This window comes from Salmo trutta, chromosome 10, assembly GCF_901001165.1.
Source record: "Salmo trutta chromosome 10, fSalTru1.1, whole genome shotgun sequence".
NCBI lineage: Eukaryota > Metazoa > Chordata > Actinopteri > Salmoniformes > Salmonidae > Salmo > Salmo trutta.
In genome coordinates, this window is record NC_042966.1 from 34,860,317 (window position 1) to 34,886,137 (window position 25,821).

Sequence of the window (25,821 nt, forward strand, 5' to 3'; positions counted from 1 at the left end):
TAACCCTTCTCTTTCCCTGTCTCATAAACCTAACCCTTCTGTTTCCCTGTCTCATAACCCTAACCCATCTGTTTCCCTGTCTCATAAACCTAACCCTTCTGTTTCCCTGTCTGATAAACCTAACCCTTCTGTTTCATTGTCTCATAACCCTAACCCTTCCGTTTCCCTGTCTAATTGGAGGGAAACATGGTCTCATTAAAAACACACCTAATGACTGAGGGAAATGAATTCAATGCATACTTCCTTCACACTGGAATTTGGCATTACCTAATGTAACACATCTTTGTTATTTATTGAGATGCTTAGTTTTCAGATTATTTTTATGTGGCCTAATTACTTTTAAGAAGCTTTTAATAGTTGTTTAAATAAAAACGAATAATGGTGAGCGAGAGTTGCGCCTTTACCTTTTCAATGATGATAAACATCTTGGTTGCACCTCGACTCACGTTGATTGAGCGTCCTCCACTTCTTTCCTGATTTACTTTTAGCAACATTTAATTAGAAGAAAAGTGCTTTATTGGTGTGTGTGCGTTGCTATTTTATACAGTTCTTCAGAAGCATGTGGAAAATGTCAGGCAACCCTGTAATAACCCTTTTTTACATCTGGCCGCTGTAAGAATTGAGTTGAATAGTCCAGTCATACAGCATCAACCGTAAGGGATCTAACCAGGAAACGTACCAACGTTTTTTAATCAGTCTTATCTTGATTAGAGATTATTTCTCTCACCGCTGCATGAAGAGGAGATATTTAACACAGGGCATGACTCCTTCTGGTCACTACACAACCATACATGCTAGATTTGACGTGTTAACCCTGGAGTCCTGGCTCAATTGCCAACCTGGAATCTCCTTAATACAGTCATGGCAACGGCAACCTAATCATCCCTAGCTTTGAATTGTCTCGTTTAACCCTTCTCCTCTCCATAGCAACACTTCCCTTTACAAGTCGTTGTTGTAAATGAGAATGTCTCCTCAATCAACCGATCTGTTCAAATGAAGCTAAAACATGGCAAAAAATCTCAAGTGGCCCTTACTAATAGATTTGGACAAAACTGAAACATGCTGAGAATGTCAGGATGTTACAAATTAAAGATGTTTAGGCCAATTTAGTATGTAATCTTTGCCAATTGTCTTCTATATTAATACACATCATTGGCAGGATCGTCCTGGAAGCGTTATGCCTGATATAGCCATGCCATTTCTGCAATGTTATGCAGAATAGGGGAGAGCCAGTGTTTGTAAAGGACATCAACTGTATAATTAACCAATAAGGCACGAGGAGGTGTGGTATATGCAGTGGTGTAAAGTACTTAAGTAAAAATACTTTAACGTATTTTGGGGTATCTGTACTTTACTTTACTATTTATATTTTTGCAAACTTTTACTTCACTACATTGTTGGAGTGTGTTGGAGTGTGCCCCTGGCTATCCGTCAATTTAAAATAAACAAGAAAATGGTGCCGTCTGGTTTTACTTTTGATACTTGAGTATATTTAAAACCAAATACTTTTAGACTTTTACTCAAGTAGTGTTTTACTGGGTGACTTTCACTTTTACTTGAGTCATTTTCTATTAAGGTATCTTTACTTTTACACAAGTATGAGAATTGAGTACTTTTTCCACCACTGTGTATATGGCCAATACACCAGGGCTAAGAACTATTCTTATGTATGACGCAATTGCAGAGTGCCTGGATACAGCCCTTAGCCGTGGTATAGTGCCTGGATACAGCCCTTATCCGTGGTATAGTGCCTGGATACAGCCCTTAGCCGTGGTATATTGTCCATATACCACAAACCCCCGAGGTGCCTTATTGCTATTATAAACTGGTTACCAACGTGATTAGAACAGTAAAATAAACGTTTTGTCATACCCATGGTATATATAATATACATTTTTACCTAGAGCTACGTGTACTGTAAAAGTAGATATCATTAAAGAAGAATAGCTTTGTGACTTTCTGTCAGAACAAGAGGAGCTTGTTATATTTGCATAGAGATGGTTGTCATTGACGTTTAGGTTCATCCTGAATGTTTACCGTTGGATGACTGTGGCTGCATCTTCATGATCCTCGACTGAATCTGGCTTGTGCACGGTAGTTACAAAGTGCCACATCTAAAATGAGATTCATGCCACGTGTTTTTATCACACATCAGGATGGTGAATTTGTTATAGCTCGGGTGAGGAGACAAGTGTATTAAATGTTCGACTTTCTGGATCTTGAAGGCTGAATTCCTGCCTGGATCAGTCCGTTGTGGTTGTAGAGAAAATGTCAGATTTTTTCCCTCAAGGGTTATCATTTATCCTCTGAGAGAGAGACTATGGCCATGTGGCATTTTATTGATTTATTCTGCAGAAAAACACTTCAAATGGTTGGTATGTGTAACGTGAGTGTCAGCTAGATGGAATTGGAATTAACAAGTGGTATTGATCTAACGTTAAATAAATGTGTTAGTAGTTTGGTACAAGCCAGGGTTCTGGTGCCTTAGCATTTAAAGAAATGCCCAGTGTTTTTTTGTGGTCGCTGTTTTTTGACCAGTTGCATACTGTACATCTCTGCTCACTCCCTCCTGAACAGGAGTACATGCTCCTTAGAATATATTGAAAGTAACTTGCTCCGAATTCTGCTGTGAATTCTCCTTGAACCAAAGCTAATGTTTAATCTCCCTAGTCTCGCCCTAGCCGCCCACAGCCATTTGGGCTTCCCTGTTTGAAACAGTAACCTACACATTAGCAGTGTGACAGTGTCTGTTGGCTTTTGTTGTGTTGGGTAATGTAGGCATCGCAGGTGAAAGTCCTTTGCTATTGATGGGTAGAAAAATAATGAGAGAGTTTTACACACACTCATAGCTGCACGGTGCTACCTGCTGAGTGGTGCAATCCAAACAAGACACATTTATACAGGATCTCCTTTCATTGGCTTGACGAAGGTGGTTGTCATGGCAACATACTCTCTCACTGTCTCCTCCTGCGGTGTGTACAGTTTTAACCCACTGGAAGATGTTTTCAAGAAATGAACAAAATCACAATGTATACTTAAATAACATGGATCAGTGGGTATGCTATTTTCAGATTTTTTTAACAATACTGTTTTAGCGTTGTAAATTAAAAAGCATAGAGACAAAGGTTACACACTACAGGACGTTGTAGGACGTTGTTTCATGACGTTGTCAGTACCCTGTGCCCCTTGGTACCCAACTGTGGTTATGTATCTGCATTACCTTCCAACGACTGGGGGTTTATAACCATCCAAATGACAAATGATTTAACTATAGACAACTTAACAAACGTACAAAAATCCTATGTCATCATGACAAAACCAATAATCATCTTATCTATTTTAATAGCTATAGGCTATACCAGAGTCTGTTGACAGCATACAATAATCATATCCAATTGGCTTTGCAATACTCTCCGATGTGTTTGCCTCTTCTTGCTCCAGCTTTGAGGAATACTGTTCTCTGAAACATGAAAACAGGATCACCAATCATTCATGTGATGTGCAACATCAAGTACTTTATCTAAGCAGGCATGATGAGGCCTTTTTTTTTAAAAATCTCTCTGCTCCATCTAGCCGTTGGTCTCACTGCCTGTCCGGAGCCAGTGGTGCCTGCCAATGGCATCAAAACAGCGGACAGGTACATGGTCAATGAGGTGGTGTCATTCAGCTGTGAACCAGGATACCTGCTGCAGGTGAGAGCTGTACTGTGTTCCCACTGCTGGGTCAACGTGCTGCTAAGCTTCATCCCCTAAGTCAATGTGTAAAGATGTGTGCTGGGTCGCATGTCTAATATGTAAAGTCAACTCAGCAACTCAGCAAACTGGGATTTGTCTTTGAGTTCAGTGTGCTGAGAAACCCCCTACCTTCACATTCTAGAGAGAAACCCCTTACCTTCACATTATAGAGAGAAACCCCCTACCTTCACATTATAGAGAGAAACCCCCTACCTTCACATTATAGAGAGAAACCCCCTACCTTCACATTATAGAGAGAAACCCCCTACCTTTACATTATAGAGAGAAACCCCCTACCTTCACATTATAGAGAGAAACCCCCTACCTTCACATTATAGAGAGAAACCCCCTACCTTCACATTATAGAGAGAAACCCCCTACCTTCACATTATAGAGAGAAAACCCCTACCTTCACATTATAGAGAGAAACCCCCTACCTTCACATTATAGAGAGAAACCCCCTACCTTCACATTATAGAGAGAAACCCCCTACCTTTACATTATAGAGAGAAACCCCCTACCTTCACATTATAGAGAGAAACCCCCTACCTTTACATTATAGAGAGAAACCCCCTACCTTCACATTATAGAGAGAAACCCCCAACCTTCACATTATAGAGAGAAACCCCCTACCTTTACATCTGAGAGAGAAACCCCCTACCTTTGCATTATAGAGAGAAACCCCCTACCTTTACATCATAGAGAGAAACCCCCTACCTTCGCATTATAGAGAGAAACCCCCAACCTTCACATTATAGAGAGAAACCCCTACCTTTACATTATAGAGAGAAACCCCCAACCTTCACATTATAGAGAGAAACCCCCTACCTTTACATCTGAGAGAGAAACCCCCTACCTTTGCATTATAGAGAGAAACCCCCTACCTTTACATCATAGAGAGAAACCGCCTACCTTCACATTATAGAGAGAAACCCCCTACCTTCACATTATAGAGAGAAACCCCCTACCTTTGCATTATAGAGAGAAACACCCTACCTTCACATTATAGAGAGAAACCCCCTACCTTCACATTATAGAGAAAAAACCCCAACCTTCACATTATAGAGAGAAACCCCCTACCTTTACATTATAGAGAGAAACCCCCTACTTTTACATTATAGAGAGAAACCCCCTACCTTTACATTATAGAGAGAAACCCCCTACCTTCACATTATAGAGAGAAACCCCCTACCTTTACATCTGAGAGAGAAACCCCCTACTTTTACATTATAGAGAGAAACCCCCTACCTTCACATTATAGAGAGAAACCCCCTGCCTTTACATTATAGAGAGAAACACCCTACCTTCACATTATAGAGACAAACCCCCTACCTTCACATTATAGAGAGAAACCCCCTACCTTTACATTATAGAGAGAAACCCCCTACTTTTACATCTGAGAGAGAAACACCCTACCTTCACATTATAGAGAGAAACCCCCTACCTTTACATCTGAGAGAGAAACACCCTACTTTCACATTATAGAGAGAAACCCCCTACCTTCACATTATAGAGAGAAACCCCCTACCTTTACATCTGAGAGAGAAACACCCTACCTTCACATTATAGAGAGAAACCCCCTACCTTTACATCTGAGAGAGAAACACCCTACTTTCACATTATAGAGAGAAACCCCCTACCTTTACATTATAGAGAGAAACCCCCTACCTTCACATTATAGAGAGAAACCCCCTACCTTCACATTATAGAGAGAAACCCCCTACCCTCACATTATAGAGAGAAACCCCCTACCTTCACATTATAGAGAGAAACCCCCTACCCTCACATTATAGAGAGAAACCCCCTACCTTTACATCTGAGAGAGAAACCCCCTACCTTTGCATTATAGAGAGAAACCCCCTACCTTTACATCATAGAGAGAAACCCCCTACCTTCACATTATAGAGAGAAACCCCCTACCTTTACATTATAGAGAGAAACACCCTACCTTTACATTATCGAGAGAAACCCCCTACCTTTACATTATAGAGAGAAACCCCCTACCTTCACATTATAGAGAGAAACCCCCTACCTTCACATCTGAGAGAGAAACACCCTACCTTCACATTATAGAGAGAAACCCCCTACCTTTACATCTGAGAGAGAAACACCCTACTTTCACATTATAGAGAGAAACCCCCTACCTTTACATTATAGAGAGAAACCCCCTACCTTCACATTATAGAGAGAAACCCCCTACCTTCACATTATAGAGAGAAACCCCCTACCTTTGCATTATAGAGAGAAACCCCCTACCCTCACATTATAGAGAGAAACCCCCTACCTTTACATCTGAGAGAGAAACACCCTACTTTCACATTATAGAGAGAAACCCCCTACCTTTACATTATAGAGAGAAACCCCCTACCTTCACATTATAGAGAGAAACCCCCTACCTTCACATTATAGAGAGAAACCCCCTACCTTCACATTATAGAGAGAAACCCCCTACCTTCACATTATAGAGAGAAACCCCCTACCCTCACATTATAGAGAGAAACCCCCTACCTTTACATCTGAGAGAGAAACCCCCTACCTTTGCATTATAGAGAGAAACCCCCTACCTTTACATCATAGAGAGAAACCCCCTACCTTCACATTATAGAGAGAAACCCCCTACCTTTACATAATAGAGAGAAACCCCCTACCTTTACATCTGAGAGAGAAACACCCTACTTTCACATTATAGAGAGAAACCCCCTACCTTTACATTATAGAGAGAAACCCCCTACCTTCACATTATAGAGAGAAACCCCCTACCTTCACATTATAGAGAGAAACCCCCTACCTTCACATTATAGAGAGAAACCCCCTACCCTCACATTATAGAGAGAAACCCCCTACCTTCACATTATAGAGAGAAACCCCCTACCTTCACATTATAGAGAGAAACCCCCTACCTTCACATTATAGAGAGAAACCCCCTACCCTCACATTATAGAGAGAAACCCCCTACCTTCACATTATAGAGAGAAACCCCTTACCTTTACATCTGAGAGAGAAACCCCCTACCTTCACATTATAGAGAGAAACCCCCTACCTTCACATTATAGAGAGAAACCCACTACCTTTACATCTGAGAGAGAAACCCCCTACCTTTACATTATAGAGAGAAACACCCTACCTTCACATTATAGAGAGAAACCCCCTACCTTTACATTATAGAGAGAAACCCCCTACCTTTACATTATAGAGAGAAACCCCCTACCTTTACATTATAGAGAGAAACCCCTACCTTTACATTATAGAGAGAAACCCCCTACCTTTACATTATAGAGAGAAACCCCCTACCTTTACATTATAGAGAGAAACCCCCTACCTTTACATTATAGAGAGAAACCCCCTACCTTCACATTATAGAGAGAAACCCCCTACCTTTACATTATAGAGAGAAACCCCCTACCTTCACATTATAGAGAGAAACCCCCTACCTTCACATTATAGAGAGAAACCCCCTACCTTCACATTATAGAGATAAACCCCCTACCTTCACATTATAGAGAGAACCCCCTACCCTCACATTATAGAGAGAAACCCCCTACCTTCACATTATAGAGAGAAACCCCCTACCTTCACATTATAGAGAGAAACCCCCTACCTTCACATTATAGAGAGAAACCCCCTACCTTTACATCTGAGAGAGAAACCCCCTATCTTCACATTATAGAGAGAAACCCCCTACCTTTACATTATAGAGAGAAACCCCCTACCTTCACATTATAGAGAGAAACCCCCTACCTTTACATTATAGAGAGAAACCCTCTACCTTTACATCTGAGAGAGAAACACCCTACCTTCACATTATAGAGAGAAACCCTCTACCTTTACATCTGAGAGAGAAACCCCCTACTTTTACATTATAGAGAGAAACCCCCTACCTTCACATTATAGAGAGAAACCCCCTATCTTTACATTGTAGAGAGAAACACCCTACCTTCACATTATAGAGAGAAACACCCAACCTTCACATTATAGAGAGAAACCCCCTACCTTTACATTATAGAGAGAAACCCCCTACCTTTACATTATAGAGAGAAACCCCCTACCTTTACATTATAGAGAGGAACCCCCTACCTTCACATTATAGAGAGAACCCCCCTACCTTTACATTATAGAGATAAACCCCCTACCTTCACATTATAGAGAGAAACCCCCTACCCTCACATTATAGAGAGAAACCCCCTACCTTCACATTATAGAGAGAAACCCCCTACCTTTACATCTGAGAGAGAAACACCCTACTTTCACATTATAGAGAGAAACCCCCTACCTTTACATTATAGAGAGAAACCCCCTACCTTCACATTATAGAGAGAAACCCCCTACCTTCACATTATAGAGAGAAACCCCCTACCTTCACATTATAGAGAGAAACCCCCTACCCTCACATTATAGAGAGAAACCCCCTACCTTCACATTATAGAGAGAAACCCCCTACCTTCACATTATAGAGAGAAACCCCCTACCTTCACATTATAGAGAGAAACCCCCTACCCTCACATTATAGAGAGAAACCCCCTACCTTCACATTATAGAGAGAAACCCCTTACCTTTACATCTGAGAGAGAAACCCCCTACCTTCACATTATAGAGAGAAACCCCCTACCTTCACATTATAGAGAGAAACCCACTACCTTTACATCTGAGAGAGAAACCCCCTACCTTTACATTATAGAGAGAAACACCCTACCTTCACATTATAGAGAGAAACCCCCTACCTTTACATTATAGAGAGAAACCCCCTACCTTTACATTATAGAGAGAAACCCCCTACCTTTACATTATAGAGAGAAACCCCTACCTTTACATTATAGAGAGAAACCCCCTACCTTTACATTATAGAGAGAAACCCCCTACCTTTACATTATAGAGAGAAACCCCCTACCTTTACATTATAGAGAGAAACCCCCTACCTTCACATTATAGAGAGAAACCCCCTACCTTTACATTATAGAGAGAAACCCCCTACCTTCACATTATAGAGAGAAACCCCCTACCTTCACATTATAGAGAGAAACCCCCTACCTTCACATTATAGAGATAAACCCCCTACCTTCACATTATAGAGAGAACCCCCTACCCTCACATTATAGAGAGAAACCCCCTACCTTCACATTATAGAGAGAAACCCCCTACCTTCACATTATAGAGAGAAACCCCCTACCTTCACATTATAGAGAGAAACCCCCTACCTTTACATCTGAGAGAGAAACCCCCTATCTTCACATTATAGAGAGAAACCCCCTACCTTTACATTATAGAGAGAAACCCCCTACCTTCACATTATAGAGAGAAACCCCCTACCTTTACATTATAGAGAGAAACCCTCTACCTTTACATCTGAGAGAGAAACACCCTACCTTCACATTATAGAGAGAAACCCTCTACCTTTACATCTGAGAGAGAAACCCCCTACTTTTACATTATAGAGAGAAACCCCCTACCTTCACATTATAGAGAGAAACCCCCTATCTTTACATTGTAGAGAGAAACACCCTACCTTCACATTATAGAGAGAAACACCCAACCTTCACATTATAGAGAGAAACCCCCTACCTTTACATTATAGAGAGAAACCCCCTACCTTCACATTATAGAGAGAAACCCCCTACCTTTACATTATAGAGAGAAACCCTCTACCTTTCCATTATAGAGAGAAAACCCCTACCTTCACATTATAGAGAGAAACCCCCTACCTTCACATTATAGAGAGAAACCCCCTACCTTCACATTATAGAGAGAAACCCCCTACCTTTACATTATAGAGAGAAACCCCCTACCTTCACATTATAGAGAGAAACCCCCTACCTTTACATTATAGAGAGAAACCCCCTACCTTCACATTATAGAGAGAAACCCCCAACCTTCACATTATAGAGAGAAACCCCCTACCTTTACATCTGAGAGAGAAACCCCCTACCTTTGCATTATAGAGAGAAACCCCCTACCTTTACATCATAGAGAGAAACCCCCTACCTTCGCATTATAGAGAGAAACCCCCAACCTTCACATTATAGAGAGAAACCCCTACCTTTACATTATAGAGAGAAACCCCCAACCTTCACATTATAGAGAGAAACCCCCTACCTTTACATCTGAGAGAGAAACCCCCTACCTTTGCATTATAGAGAGAAACCCCCTACCTTTACATCATAGAGAGAAACCGCCTACCTTCACATTATAGAGAGAAACCCCCTACCTTCACATTATAGAGAGAAACCCCCTACCTTTGCATTATAGAGAGAAACACCCTACCTTCACATTATAGAGAGAAACCCCATACCTTCACATTATAGAGAGAAACCCCCTACCTTCACATTATAGAGAAAAAACCCCAACCTTCACATTATAGAGAGAAACCCCCTACCTTTACATTATAGAGAGAAACCCCCTACTTTTACATTATAGAGAGAAACCCCCTACCTTTACATTATAGAGAGAAACCCCCTACCTTCACATTATAGAGAGAAACCCCCTACCTTTACATCTGAGAGAGAAACCCCCTACTTTTACATTATAGAGAGAAACCCCCTACCTTCACATTATAGAGAGAAACCCCCTGCCTTTACATTATAGAGAGAAACACCCTACCTTCACATTATAGAGACAAACCCCCTACCTTCACATTATAGAGAGAAACCCCCTACCTTTACATTATAGAGAGAAACCCCCTACCTTCACATTATAGAGAGAAACCCCCTACCTTCACATTATAGAGAGAAACCCCCTATCTTCACATTATAGAGAGAAACCCCCTACCCTCACATTATCGAGAGAAACCCCCTACCTTTACATTATAGAGAGAAACACCCTACATTCACATTATAGAGAGAAACCCCCTACCTTTACATTATAGAGAGAAACCCCCTACCTTTACATTATAGAGAGAAACCCCCTACCTTTACATTATAGAGAGAACCCCCCTACCTTTACATTATAGAGAGAAACCCCCTACTTTTACATCTGAGAGAGAAAAACCCTACCTTCACATTATAGAGAGAAACCCCCTACCTTTACATCTGAGAGAGAAACACCCTACTTTCACATTATAGAGAGAAACCCCCTACCTTCACATTATAGAGAGAAACCCCCTACCTTTACATCTGAGAGAGAAACACCCTACCTTCACATTATAGAGAGAAACCCCCTACCTTTACATCTGAGAGAGAAACCCCCTACTTTTACATTATAGAGAGAAACCCCCTACCTTCACATTATAGAGAGAAACCCCCTGCCTTTACATTATAGAGAGAAACACCCTACCTTCACATTATAGAGACAAACCCCCTACCTTCACATTATAGAGAGAAACCCCCTACCTTTACATTATAGAGAGAAACCCCCTACCTTCACATTATAGAGAGAAACCCCCTACCTTCACATTATAGAGAGAAACCCCCTATCTTCACATTATAGAGAGAAACCCCCTACCCTCACATTATCGAGAGAAACCCCCTACCTTTACATTATAGAGAGAAACACCCTACATTCACATTATAGAGAGAAACCCCCTACCTTTACATTATAGAGAGAAACCCCCTACCTTTACATTATAGAGAGAAACCCCCTACCTTTACATTATAGAGAGAACCCCCCTACCTTTACATTATAGAGAGAAACCCCCTACTTTTACATCTGAGAGAGAAACACCCTACCTTCACATTATAGAGAGAAACCCCCTACCTTTACATCTGAGAGAGAAACACCCTACTTTCACATTATAGAGAGAAACCCCCTACCTTCACATTATAGAGAGAAACCCCCTACCTTTACATCTGAGAGAGAAACACCCTACCTTCACATTATAGAGAGAAACCCCCTACCTTTACATCTGAGAGAGAAACACCCTACTTTCACATTATAGAGAGAAACCCCCTACCTTTACATTATAGAGAGAAACCCCCTACCTTCACATTATAGAGAGAAACCCCCTACCTTCACATTATAGAGAGAAACCCCCTACCCTCACATTATAGAGAGAAACCCCCTACCTTCACATTATAGAGAGAAACCCCCTACCCTCACATTATAGAGAGAAACCCCCTACCTTTACATCTGAGAGAGAAACCCCCTACCTTTGCATTATAGAGAGAAACCCCCTACCTTTACATCATAGAGAGAAACCCCCTACCTTCACATTATAGAGAGAAACCCCCTACCTTTACATTATAGAGAGAAACACCCTACCTTTACATTATCGAGAGAAACCCCCTACCTTTACATTATAGAGAGAAACCCCCTACCTTCACATTATAGAGAGAAACCCCCTACCTTCACATCTGAGAGAGAAACACCCTACCTTCACATTATAGAGAGAAACCCCCTACCTTTACATCTGAGAGAGAAACACCCTACTTTCACATTATAGAGAGAAACCCCCTACCTTTACATTATAGAGAGAAACCCCCTACCTTCACATTATAGAGAGAAACCCCCTACCTTCACATTATAGAGAGAAACCCCCTACCTTCACATTATAGAGAGAAACCCCCTACCCTCACATTATAGAGAGAAACCCCCTACCTTCACATTATAGAGAGAAACCCCCTACCTTCACATTATAGAGAGAAACCCCCTACCTTCACATCTGAGAGAGAAACACCCTACCTTCACATTATAGAGAGAAACCCCCTACCTTTACATCTGAGAGAGAAACACCCTACTTTCACATTATAGAGAGAAACCCCCTACCTTTACATTATAGAGAGAAACCCCCTACCTTCACATTATAGAGAGAAACCCCCTACCTTCACATTATAGAGAGAAACCCCCTACCTTCACATTATAGAGAGAAACCCCCTACCTTCACATTATAGAGAGAAACCCCCTACCCTCACATTATAGAGAGAAACCCCCTACCTTTACATCTGAGAGAGAAACCCCCTACCTTTGCATTATAGAGAGAAACCCCCTACCTTTACATCATAGAGAGAAACCCCCTACCTTCACATTATAGAGAGAAACCCCCTACCTTTACATAATAGAGAGAAACCCCCTACCTTTACATTATAGAGAGAAACCCCCTACCTTTACATTATAGAGAGAAACCCCCTACCTTTACATTATAGAGAGGAACCCCCTACCTTCACATTATAGAGAGAACCCCCCTACCTTTACAATATAGAGATAAACCCCCTACCTTCACATTATAGAGAGAAACCCCCTACCCTCACATTATAGAGAGAAACCCCCTACCTTCACATTATAGAGAGAAACCCCCTACCTTTACATCTGAGAGAGAAACACCCTACTTTCACATTATAGAGAGAAACCCCCTACCTTTACATTATAGAGAGAAACCCCCTACCTTCACATTATAGAGAGAAACCCCCTACCTTCACATTATAGAGAGAAACCCCCTACCTTCACATTATAGAGAGAAACCCCCTACCTTCACATTATAGAGAGAAACCCCCTACCCTCACATTATAGAGAGAAACCCCCTACCTTCACATTATAGAGAGAAACCCCTTACCTTTACATCTGAGAGAGAAACCCCCTACCTTCACATTATAGAGAGAAACCCCCTACCTTTACATTATAGAGAGAAACCCCCTACCTTCACATTATAGAGAGAAACCCCCTACCTTTACATTATAGAGAGAAACACCCTACCTTCACATTATAGCGAGAAACCCCCTACCTTTACATTATAGAGAGAAACCCCCTACCTTTACATTATAGAGAGAAACCCCCTACCTTTACATTATAGAGAGAAACCCCTACCTTTACATTATAGAGAGAAACCCCCTACCTTTACATTATAGAGAGAAACCCCCTACCTTTACATTATAGAGAGAAACCCCCTACCTTTACATTATAGAGAGAAACCCCCTACCTTCACATTATAGAGAGAAACCCCCTACCTTTACATTATAGAGAGAAACCCCCTACCTTCACATTATAGAGAGAAACCCCCTACCTTCACATTATAGAGAGAAACCCCCTACCTTCACATTATAGAGATAAACCCCCTACCTTCACATTATAGAGAGAAACCCCCTACCCTCACATTATAGAGAGAAACCCCCTACCTTCACATTATAGAGAGAAACCCCCTACCTTCACATTATAGAGAGAAACCCCCTACCTTCACATTATAGAGAGAAACCCCCTACCTTTACATCTGAGAGAGAAACCCCCTACCTTCACATTATAGAGAGAAACCCCCTACCTTTACATTATAGAGAGAAACCCCCTACCTTCACATTATAGAGAGAAACCCCCTACCTTTACATTATAGAGAGAAACCCTCTACCTTTACATCTGAGAGAGAAACACCCTACCTTCACATTATAGAGAGAAACCCTCTACCTTTACATCTGAGAGAGAAACCCCCTACTTTTACATTATAGAGAGAAACCCCCTACCTTCACATTATAGAGAGAAACCCCCTACCTTTACATTGTAGAGAGAAACACCCTACCTTCACATTATAGAGAGAAACACCCAACCTTCACATTATAGAGAGAAACCCCCTACCTTTACATTATAGAGAGAAACCCCCTACCTTCACATTATAGAGAGAAACCCCCTACCTTTACATTATAGAGAGAAACCCCCTACTTTTACATTATAGAGAGAAACCCCCTACCTTTACATCTGAGAGAGAAACACCCTACCTTTACATTATAGAGAGAAACCCCCTACCTTCACATTATAGAGAGAAACCCCTACCTTTACATTATAGAGAGAAACCCTCTACCTTTACATCTGAGAGAGAAACACCCTACCTTCACATTATAGAGAGAAACCCTCTACCTTTACATCTGAGAGAGAACCCCCCTACTTTTACATTATAGAGAGAAACCCCCTACCTTCACATTATAGAGAGAAACCCCCTACCTTTACATTATAGAGAGAAACCCCCTACCCTCACATTATAGAGAGAAACCCCCTACTTTCACATTATAGAGAGAAACCCCCTACCTTTACATTATAGAGAGAAACCCACTACCTTTACATTATAGAGAGAAACCCCCTACCTTCACATTATAGAGAGAAACACCCTACCTTCACATTATAGAGAGAAACCCCCTACCTTTACATCTGAGAGAGAAACCCCCTACCTTTACATTGTAGAGAGAAACACCCTACCTTCACATTTTAGAGAGAAACACCCTACCTTCACATTATAGAGAGACACCCCCTACCTTTACATCTGAGAGAGAAACACCCTACCTTCACATTATAGAGAGAAACCCTCTACCTTTACATCTGAGAGAGAAACCCCCTACCTTCACATTATAGAGAGAAACCCTCTACCTTTAACTCCGAGAGAGAAACCCCCTACCTTCACATTATAGAGAGAAACCCCCTACCTTCACATTATAGAGAGAAACCGCCTACCTTTACATTATAGAGAGAAACCCCCTACCTTCAGATTATAGAGAGAAACCCACTACCTTTACATTATAGAGAGAAACCCCTTACCTTTACATCTGAGAGAGAAACCCCCTACCTTCACATTATAGAGAGAAACCCCCTACCTTTACATTATAGAGAGAAACCCCCTACCTTCACATTATAGAGAGAAACCCCCTACCTTTACATTATAGAGAGAAACACCCTACCTTCACATTATAGAGAGAAACCCCCTACCTTTACATTATAGAGAGAAACCCCCTACCTTTACATTATAGAGAGAAACCCCCTACCTTTACATTATAGAGAGAAACCCCTACCTTTACATTATAGAGAGAAACCCCCTACCTTTACATTATAGAGAGAAACCCCCTACCTTTACATTATAGAGAGAAACCCCCTACCTTTACATTATAGAGAGAAACCCCCTACCTTCACATTATAGAGAGAAACCCCCTACCTTTACATTATAGAGAGAAACCCCCTACCTTCACATTATAGAGAGAAACCCCCTACCTTCACATTATAGAGAGAAACCCCCTACCTTCACATTATAGAGATAAACCCCCTACCTTCACATTATAGAGAGAAACCCCCTACCCTCACATTATAGAGAGAAACCCCCTACCTTCACATTATAGAGAGAAACCCCCTACCTTCACATTATAGAGAGAAACCCCCTACCTTCACATTATAGAGAGAAACCCCCTACCTTTACATCTGAGAGAGAAACCCCCTACCTTCACATTATAGAGAGAAACCCCCTACCTTTACATTATAGAGAGAAACCCCCTACCTTCACATTATAGAGAGAAACCCCCTACCTTTACATTATAGAGAGAAACCCTCTACCTTTACATCTGAGAGAGAAACACCCTACCTTCACATTATAGAGAGAAACCCTCTACCTTTACATCTGAGAGAGAAACCCCCTACTTTTACATTATAGAGAGAAACCCCCTACCGTCACATTATAGAGAGAAACCCCCTACCTTTACATTGTAGAGAGAAACACCCTACCTTCACATTATAGAGAGAAACACCCAACCTTCACATTATAGAGAGAAACCCCCTACCTTTACATTATAGAGAGAAACCCCCTACCTTCACATTATAGAGAGAAACCCCCTACCTTTACATTATAGAGAGAAACCCCCTACCTTTACATTATAGAGAGAAACCCCCTACCTTTACATCTGAGAGAGAAACACCCTACCTTTACATTATAGAGAGAAACCCCCTACCTTCACATTATAGAGAGAAACCCCTACCTTTACATTATAGAGAGAAACCCTCTACCTTTACATCTGAGAGAGAAACACCCTACCTTCACATTATAGAGAGAAACCCTCTACCTTTACATCTGAGAGAGAACCCCCCTACTTTTACATTATAGAGAGAAACCCCCTACCTTCACATTATAGAGAGAAACCCCCTACCTTTACATTATAGAGAGAAACCCCCTACCCTCACATTATAGAGAGAAACCCCCTACTTTCACATTATAGAGAGAAACCCCCTACCTTTACATTATAGAGAGAAACCCCCTACCTTTACATTATAGAGAGAAACCCCCTACCTTCACATTATAGAGAGAAACACCCTACCTTCACATTATAGAGAGAAACCCCCTACCTTTACATCTGAGAGAGAAACCCCCTACCTTTACATTGTAGAGAGAAACACCCTACCTTCACATTTTAGAGAGAAACACCCTACCTTCACATTATAGAGAGACACCCCCTACCTTTACATCTGAGAGAGAAACACCCTACCTTCACATTATAGAGAGAAACCCTCTACCTTTACATCTGAGAGAGAAACCCCCTACCTTCACATTATAGAGAGAAACCCTCTACCTTTAACTCCGAGAGAGAAACCCCCTACCTTCACATTATAGAGAGAAACCCCCTACCTTCACATTATAGAGAGAAACCGCCTACCTTTACATTATAGAGAGAAACCCCCTACCTTCAGATTATAGAGAGAAACCCACTACCTTTACATTATAGAGAGAAACCCCTTACCTTTACATCTGAGAGAGAAACCCCCTACCTTCACATTATAGAGAGAAACCCCCTACCTTTACATTATAGAGAGAAACCCCCTACCTTCACATTATAGAGAGAAACCCCCTACCTTTACATTATAGAGAGAAACACCCTACCTTCACATTATAGCGAGAAACCCCCTACCTTTACATTATAGAGAGAAACCCCCTACCTTTACATTATAGAGAGAAACCCCCTACCTTTACATTATAGAGAGAAACCCCTACCTTTACATTATAGAGAGAAACCCCCTACCTTTACATTATAGAGAGAAACCCCCTACCTTTACATTATAGAGAGAAACCCCCTACCTTTACATTATAGAGAGAAACCCCCTACCTTCACATTATAGAGAGAAACCCCCTACCTTTACATTATAGAGAGAAACCCCCTACCTTCACATTATAGAGAGAAACCCCCTACCTTCACATTATAGAGAGAAACCCCCTACCTTCACATTATAGAGATAAACCCCCTACTTTCACATTATAGAGAGAAACCCCCTACCCTCACATTATAGAGAGAAACCCCCTACCTTCACATTATAGAGAGAAACCCCCTACCTTCACATTATAGAGAGAAACCCCCTACCTTCACATTATAGAGAGAAACCCCCTACCTTTACATCTGAGAGAGAAACCCCCTACCTTCACATTATAGAGAGAAACCCCCTACCTTTACATTATAGAGAGAAACCCCCTACCTTCACATTATAGAGAGAAACCCCCTACCTTTACATTATAGAGAGAAACCCCCTACCTTTACATCTGAGAGAGAAACACCCTACCTTCACATTATAGAGAGAAACCCTCTACCTTTACATCTGAGAGAGAAACCCCCTACTTTTACATTATAGAGAGAAACCCCCTACCTTCACATTATAGAGAGAAACCCCCTACCTTTACATTGTAGAGAGAAACACCCTACCTTCACATTATAGAGAGAAACACCCAACCTTCACATTATAGAGAGAAACCCCCTACCTTTACATTATAGAGAGAAACCCCCTACCTTCACATTATAGAGAGAAACCCCCTACCTTTACATTATAGAGAGAAACCCCCTACCTTTACATTATAGAGAGAAACCCCCTACCTTTACATCTGAGAGAGAAACACCCTACCTTTACATTATAGAGAGAAACCCCCTACCTTCACATTATAGAGAGAAACCCCTACCTTTACATTATAGAGAGAAACCCTCTACCTTTACATCTGAGAGAGAAACACCCTACCTTCACATTATAGAGAGAAACCCTCTACCTTTACATCTGAGAGAGAACCCCCCTACTTTTACATTATAGAGAGAAACCCCCTACCTTCACATTATAGAGAGAAACCCCCTACCTTTACATTATAGAGAGAAACCCCCTACCCTCACATTATAGAGAGAAACCCCCTACCTTCACATTATAGAGAGAAACCCCCTACCTTTACATTATAGAGAGAAACCCCCTACCTTTACATTATAGAGAGAAACCCCCTACCTTCACATTATAGAGAGAAACACCCTACCTTCACATTATAGAGAGAAACCCCCTACCTTTACATCTGAGAGAGAAACCCCCTACCTTTACATTGTAGAGAGAAACACCCTACCTTCACATTTTAGAGAGAAACACCCTACCTTCACATTATAGAGAGACACCCCCTACCTTTACATCTGAGAGAGAAACACCCTACCTTCACATTATAGAGAGAAACCCTCTACCTTTACATCTGAGAGAGAAACCCCCTACCTTCACATTATAGAGAGAAACCCTCTACCTTTAACTCCGAGAGAGAAACCCCCTACCTTCACATTATAGAGAGAAACCCCCTACCTTCACATTATAGAGAGAAACCGCCTACCTTTACATTATAGAGAGAAACCCCCTACCTTCAGATTATAGAGAGAAACCCACTACCTTTACATTATAGAGAGAAACCCCCTACCTTCACATTATAGAGAGAAACCCTCTACCTTTACATCTGAGAGAGAAACCCACTACCTTTGCATTATAGAGAGAAACATCCTACCTTTCTATTTTCCAGGGCCACTCTCATATATCCTGTATGCCAGGGACCGTGCGGCGCTGGAACTACCCTCCCCCTCTCTGCATTGGTAAGAACTTTTACTTGGAAGTGGTCATATTCAAGGCAATGGTTTACTGTTTCAGTGTTATTCATTGTCTGCAATATCTTTTCAATGTGTGCCACACATTATGTGCATTTTTATTTTCCAGCAAAGTGCGGTGGAACAGCTGTTGACTTGGCCAATGTTATTTTAAGTCCTGGATTCCCTGGCAACTACCCTGGTAACATGGATTGTACATGGAGGATTCTTTTACCAGTTGGATATGGTGAGGAACCTGCTATGATAACGATAATGATAAGAAGCCATGGTTAATTTTAGTAATGCCAGAGATAATAACTTTATTTTTATATCATTTTTGTAATAATCCCCATTAGCTGTTGCAAAAGCAGCAGCTACTCTTCCTGGGGTCCACACAAAACATGAAACATGACATAATACCATAATACCAATACCATACCATACTTCCTAAATAATTTTGTTCACCCAACCTAGAATTCCTTGCAATCAAATGCCGACCGTATTATCTTCCATGAGAATTCCCACCCCCCCAAGCAGATCCCTCGTCGGCCCTGAAAGAACTTCACTGGACTCTATGTAAGCTGGAACCCATACATCCTGAGGCTGCATTTATTGTAGCTGGGGATTTTAACAAAGCTAACCTAAGAACCATACTTCCTAAATTCTATCAGCATATCGAATGCGCGACAAGAGCTCGTAGCTTTCTGGATCATTGCTACTCGAACTTCCGTGATGCATATAAAGCCCTCCCCCGCCTTGCCTTTGGCAAATCTGACCATGACTCCATTTTGTTGCTCCCAGCCTGTAGACAGAAACTAAAACAGGAAACGCCCGTGCTCAGGACATACAACGCTGTTCTGACCAATCGGATTCCAAGCTTCAAAATTGCTTAGAACACGTGGACTGAAATATGTTCTGGATAGCCTCAGACAATAACTTTGACGTATACGCTGACTCAGTGAGCGAGTTTATTAGCAAGTGAATCGGAGATGGCGTTCCCTCTGTGATCATTAAAACCTTCCCTAACCAGAAACCGTGGATTGATGGCAGCATTCGCGCGAAAGTGAAAGCGCGAACCACCGCTTTTAATCATGGCAAGGCGACTGAAAACATGAACGAATACAAACAGTGCAGCTATTCCCTCCGCAAGGCAATCAAACAAGCAATGTGTCAGTATAGAGTCAATGTAGAATCGCAATTCAACAGCTCAAACACGAGACATATGTGGCAGGGTCTGCAGTTAATCACGGATTACAAAAAGAAAACCAGCCCCGTCGCAGACACCGACGTCTTGCTCCCAGACAAATTAAACAACTTCTTTGCTCGCTTTGAGGACAATACAGTGCCACTGACACGGCCCGCTACCAAAGCCTGTGGGCTCTCCTTCTCCGTAGCCAACGTGAGTAAAACATTTAAACGTGTTAACCCTCATAAGGCTGACGGCCCAGACGCCATCCCTAGCCGCGTCCTCAGAGCATGCGCAGACCAGCTGGCTGGTGTGTTTACTGACATGTTCAACCAATCCCTATCCCAGTCTGTTGTTCCCACATGCTTCAAGATGGCCACCATTGTTCCTGTTTCCAAGAAAGCTAAGGTAACTGAACTAAATGACTATCGCCCCATTGCACTCACTTCTGTCATCATGAAGTGCTTTGAGAGACTAGTCAAGGACCATATCACCTCCACCCTACCTGATACCCTAGACCCACTCCAATTTGCTTACCGACCCAATATGTCCACTGATGATGCAATCGCCATCACACTGCACAGTGCCCTATCCCATCTGGACAAGAGGAATTCCTATGTAAGAATGCTGTTCATTGACTACATCTCAGCATTTACCACCATAGTACCCTCCAAACTTGTCATTAAGCTTGAGACCCTAGGTCTCGACCCCGCACTGTGCAACTGGGTCCTGGACTTTCTGACGGGCCACCCCCAGGTGGTGAAGGTAGGAAACAACATCTCCACCCCGCTGATCCTCAAAACTGGGGCCCCACAAGGGTGTGTGCTCAGCCCCCTCCTGTACTCCCTGTTCACCTATGACTGCGTGTCCATGCACACTTCCAACTCAATCATTAAGTTTGCAGACAACACCACAGTGGTAGGCCTGATTACCAACAATGATGAGACAGCCTACAGGGAGGAGGTGAGGGCCCTCAGAGTGTGGTGTCAGGAAAATAACCTGTGTGGTGTCAGGAAAACAAAAGAGATGATTGTGGACTTCAGGAAACAGCATTGGGAGCACCCCCCCCCCCCCCCCCCATCCACATCGACGGGACAGTAGTGGAGAAGGTGGAAAGTTTTAAGTTCCTCGGCGTACACATCACGGACAAACTGAAATGGTCCACCCACACAGACAGTGTGGTGAAGAAGGCGCAACAGCACCTCTTCAACATCAGGAGGCTGAAGAAATTTGGCTTGTCATCTAAAACACTCACAAACTTTTACAGATGCACAATCGAGAGCATCCTGTCGGGCTGTATCACCAGCTGGTACGGAAATTGCACATCCCTCAACCGCAAGGCTCTCCAGAGGGTAGTGCGGTCTGCACAACGCATCACCGGAGGCAAACTACCTGCCCTCCAGGACACCTACAGCACCCGATGTCACAGGAAGGCCAAAAAGATCATCAAGGACAACAACCACCCGAGCCACTGCCTGTTCACCCCGCTATCATCCAGAAGGCGAGGTCAGTACAGGTGCATCAAAGCTGGGACCGAGTGACTGAAAAACAGCTTCTATCTCAAGGCCATCAGACTGTTAATCAGCCATCACTAACATAGAGAGGCTGCTGCCAACATACAGAGTCAAATCTCTGGCCACTTAAATAAACAGACTTAATAAAGTATCACTAGTCACTTTAAACAATGCCACTTTATATAAATGATTATATACCCTACATTACTCATCTCATATGTGTATACTGTACTCTATGCCATCTACTGCATCTTGCTTATGCCGCACGGCCATCGCTCGTCCATATATTTATATGTACATATTCTTGTTCATCCCTTTACACTTGTGTGTATAAGGTAGTTGTTGTGAAATTGTTGGATTACTTGTTAGATTTTACTGCATAGTCGGAACTAGAAGCACAAGCATTTCGCTACACTCGCATTAACATCTGCTAACCATGTGTATGTGACCAATAAAATTTGATTTGAATACAGAACATTAATAGACAATATATTTGTGATTTACATCTCTGCCTGGAACTAACCACATGTAGTTGTAGTTCGGTGACATCTTCCTTTTGAAAAAGGATCCCCTTTAGTTATCCTCTTTCTCTATCTACATTTTGAGACATTTGCAGTCAGTTTAGCAATTTACAAGAGAGCTGTGGGTTGCAGCCCACATATTTGCGGTGCTTCACAGTTCAAATGACTCCAGAACAAAGTAAACACTCCAGATGTTAACAAGGTAATTGTGTGTGATTTATAAAGCTATTCAGGCTTTCCTCTGAGCACAAAGAATTCTCTCTACCTAACCTAAGAAAAATATTGTATACTGTATCCAAAAGCAATTTTCTGCCTTATCAAGCAAGAACTTCACAAGTAAGAACAAGAATGATAATTTTGTGCTGTTTGTACCAAAAATGCATTAGCTTGTGTTGTTTACAGGGCCCAATATTTAGAAAATAATAATTAAAAGACACAAGAGGCTTTGCAGACGCTGATGACAGCTTTTAGGACAGACAGAATGGGTAGGATAAAGCATTGTGAGAAAGAGGTACATGGCTGCATAACAACAAGATTATCATTCAAAGGATTCTCCTAAGCATCACCAAGTGGCAAATGCTTTCTTCCAGCATCAGACCTTTGCTACCCTTGGAAGAACCGAACATAACATAACATAACAGATTTTTTTTGATTGTATTGTATTCATTTCCCATTTCTGTGTCTCCCCTGGAAAAACATGAGCTGATCTCAGTATTAGATTGCTGAATAATTTCTACCATCATAACATATTAGTGAGTTGAAGAGTTTTCCTCAACATGCAAACATGATGTAGCTTGACAAAAAAAAGGTTGGTACAGTAGGTCAAAAGCACATTAAATGAGCCAAGGTAATTGCTGCTAAATGCATTACATGATTACAACACATGTACACACATGCCGCAATTTCACAACATCACTGTTAATAGTTAACACTTTAGGTAATCTCTGGTGAACAGATCTATCTAAACATACAGTAACTGGTATTGTAGAATCTGTCAAGAAGGAATTTTTTATTTGTATTTTTTTATTTCACCTTTATTTAACCAGGTAGGTCAGTTGAGAACAAGTTCTCATTTACAACTCCGACCTGGCCAAGAAAAAGCAAAGCAGTGCGACACAAACAACACAGAGTTACACATGGAATAAACAGATGCACAGTCAATAGCACAATAGAAAGTCTATATACATTGTGAGCAAATGAAGTAAGATTAGGGAGGTAAGGCAATAAATAGGCCATAGTGGTGAAATAATTACAATTTAGCAATTAAACACTGAATTGATAGATGTGCAGAAGATGAATGTGCAAGTAGAGATACTGGGGTGCAAAGGAGCAACAACAAAAAATACAATATGGGGATGAGGTAGTTGGGTGGGCTATTTACAGATGGGCTATGTACAGGTGCAATGATCTGTACGCTGCTCTGACAGCTGATGCTTAAAGTTAGTGAGGGAGACATGAGTCTCCAGCTTCAGTGATTTTTGAAATTCGTTCCAGTCATTGGCAGCAGAGAACTGGAAGGAAAGGCGGCCAATGGAGGAGTTGGCTTTGGGGGTGACCAGTGAGATATACCTGCTGGAGCACGTGCTGCTATGGTGACCAGTGAGCTGAGATAAGGCGGGACTTTACCTAGCAAAGACTTATAGATGACCTGGAGCCAGTGGGTTTGAAGCGAGGGCGACAAATTTGAAGCGAGGGCCAAGCCATTGAGAGCATACAGGTCACAGTGGAGGGTAGTAGATGGGGCTTTGGTGACAAAATGGATGGCACTGTGATAGACTGCATCCAATTCGCTGAGCAGAGTGTTGGAGGCTATTCTGTAAATGACATCGCCGAAGTCATGGATCGGTAGGATAGTCAGTTTTACGAGGGTATGTTTGGCAGCATGAGTGAAGGATGCTTTGCTGCGAAATAGGAAGCCGATTCTAGATTTAATTTTGGATTGGAGATGCTTGATGTGAGTCTGGAAGGAGAGTTTACAATCTAACCAGACACCTGGGTATTGGTAGTTGTCCACATATTCTCTGTCAGAACCGTCCAGAGTAGTGATGCTAGACGGGCGGGCAGGTGCCGACAGCGATCAGTTGAAGAGCATGTATTTAGTTTTACTTGCATTTAAGAGCAGTTGGAGGCCATGGATGGAGAGTTGTATGGCATTGAAACTCATCTGGAGGTTTGTTAACACAGTGTCCAAAGAAGGGCCAGAAGTATACAGAATGGTGTCATCTGTGTAGAGGTGGATCAGAGAATCACCAGCAGCAAGAGCGACATCATTGATGTATACAGAGAAAAGAGTCGGCCCGAGAATTGAACCCTGTGGCACCCCCATAGAAACTGCCAGAGGTCCGGACAACAGGCCCTCCGATTTGACACACTGAACTCTGTCTGAGAAGTAGTTGGTGAACCAGGCGAGGCAGTCATTTGAGGAACCAAGGCTGCTGAGTCTGCCGATAAGAATGTGGTGATTGACAGAGTTGAAAGCCTTGGCCAGGTCGATGAATACGGCTGCAGAGTATTATCTTTTATCGATGGCGGTTATGATATCGTTTAGGACCTTGAGTGTGGCTGTGGTACACCCATGACCAGCTCGGAAATCAGATTGCTGAGCGGAGAAGGTATGGTGGGATTCGAAATGGTCGGTGATCTGTTTGTTAACTTGGCTTTCGAAGACTTTAGAACGGCAGGGTAGGATAGATATAGGTCTGTAACAGTTTGGGTCTAGGCTGTCTCTCCCTTTGAAGAGGGGGATGACCGCGGCAGCTTTCCAATCTTTAGGGATCTCAGATGATAAAAAAGAGAGGTTGAACAGGTTAGTAATAAGGGTTGCAACAATTGCGGCGGATAATTTTAGAAAGAGAGGGTCCAGATTGTCTAGCCCAGCTGATTTGTAGGGGTCCAGATTTTGCAGCTCTTTCAGAACATCAGCTATCTGGATTTGGGTGAAGGGGAAATGGGGGAGGCTTGGGCAAGTTGCTGTGGGGGGTGCAGAGCTGTTGACCAGGGTAGGGGTAGCCAGGTGGAAAGCATGGCCAGTCGTAGAAAAATGCTTATTGAAATTCTCGATTATCGGAGGTTTTTCGGTGGTGACAGTGTTTCCTAGCCTCAGTGCAGTGGGCAGCTGGGAGGAGGTGCTCTTATTCTCCATGGATTTTACAGTGTCTCAGAACTTTTTGGAGTTTATGCTACATGATGCAAATTTCTGTTTGAAAAAGCTAGCCTTTGCTTTCCTAACTGCCTGAATATGTTGGTTCCTAACTTCAGTACGCCACAGGATGTTTTTGTGCTGGTCAAGGGCAGTCAGGTCTGGAGTGAACCAAGGGAGGTTCTGTTCTTAGTTCTTAGTTATACATTTTTTTAATG

General features: G+C 42.1%; 1 protein-coding gene across 1 annotated transcript in view; it reads left to right on the forward strand.

The window, feature by feature from the left end:
* Positions 1 to 25,821, forward strand: part of LOC115200882 (CUB and sushi domain-containing protein 1) — a 509,589-nt gene that overhangs the window by 437,890 nt on the left and 45,878 nt on the right. The window contains exons 38-40 of the mRNA XM_029763998.1: positions 3,574 to 3,692; positions 19,183 to 19,252; positions 19,374 to 19,490. Coding sequence (XP_029619858.1) covers positions 3,574 to 3,692; positions 19,183 to 19,252; positions 19,374 to 19,490 — 306 coding nt within the window. The remainder of the gene's footprint in view (positions 1 to 3,573; positions 3,693 to 19,182; positions 19,253 to 19,373; positions 19,491 to 25,821) is intronic.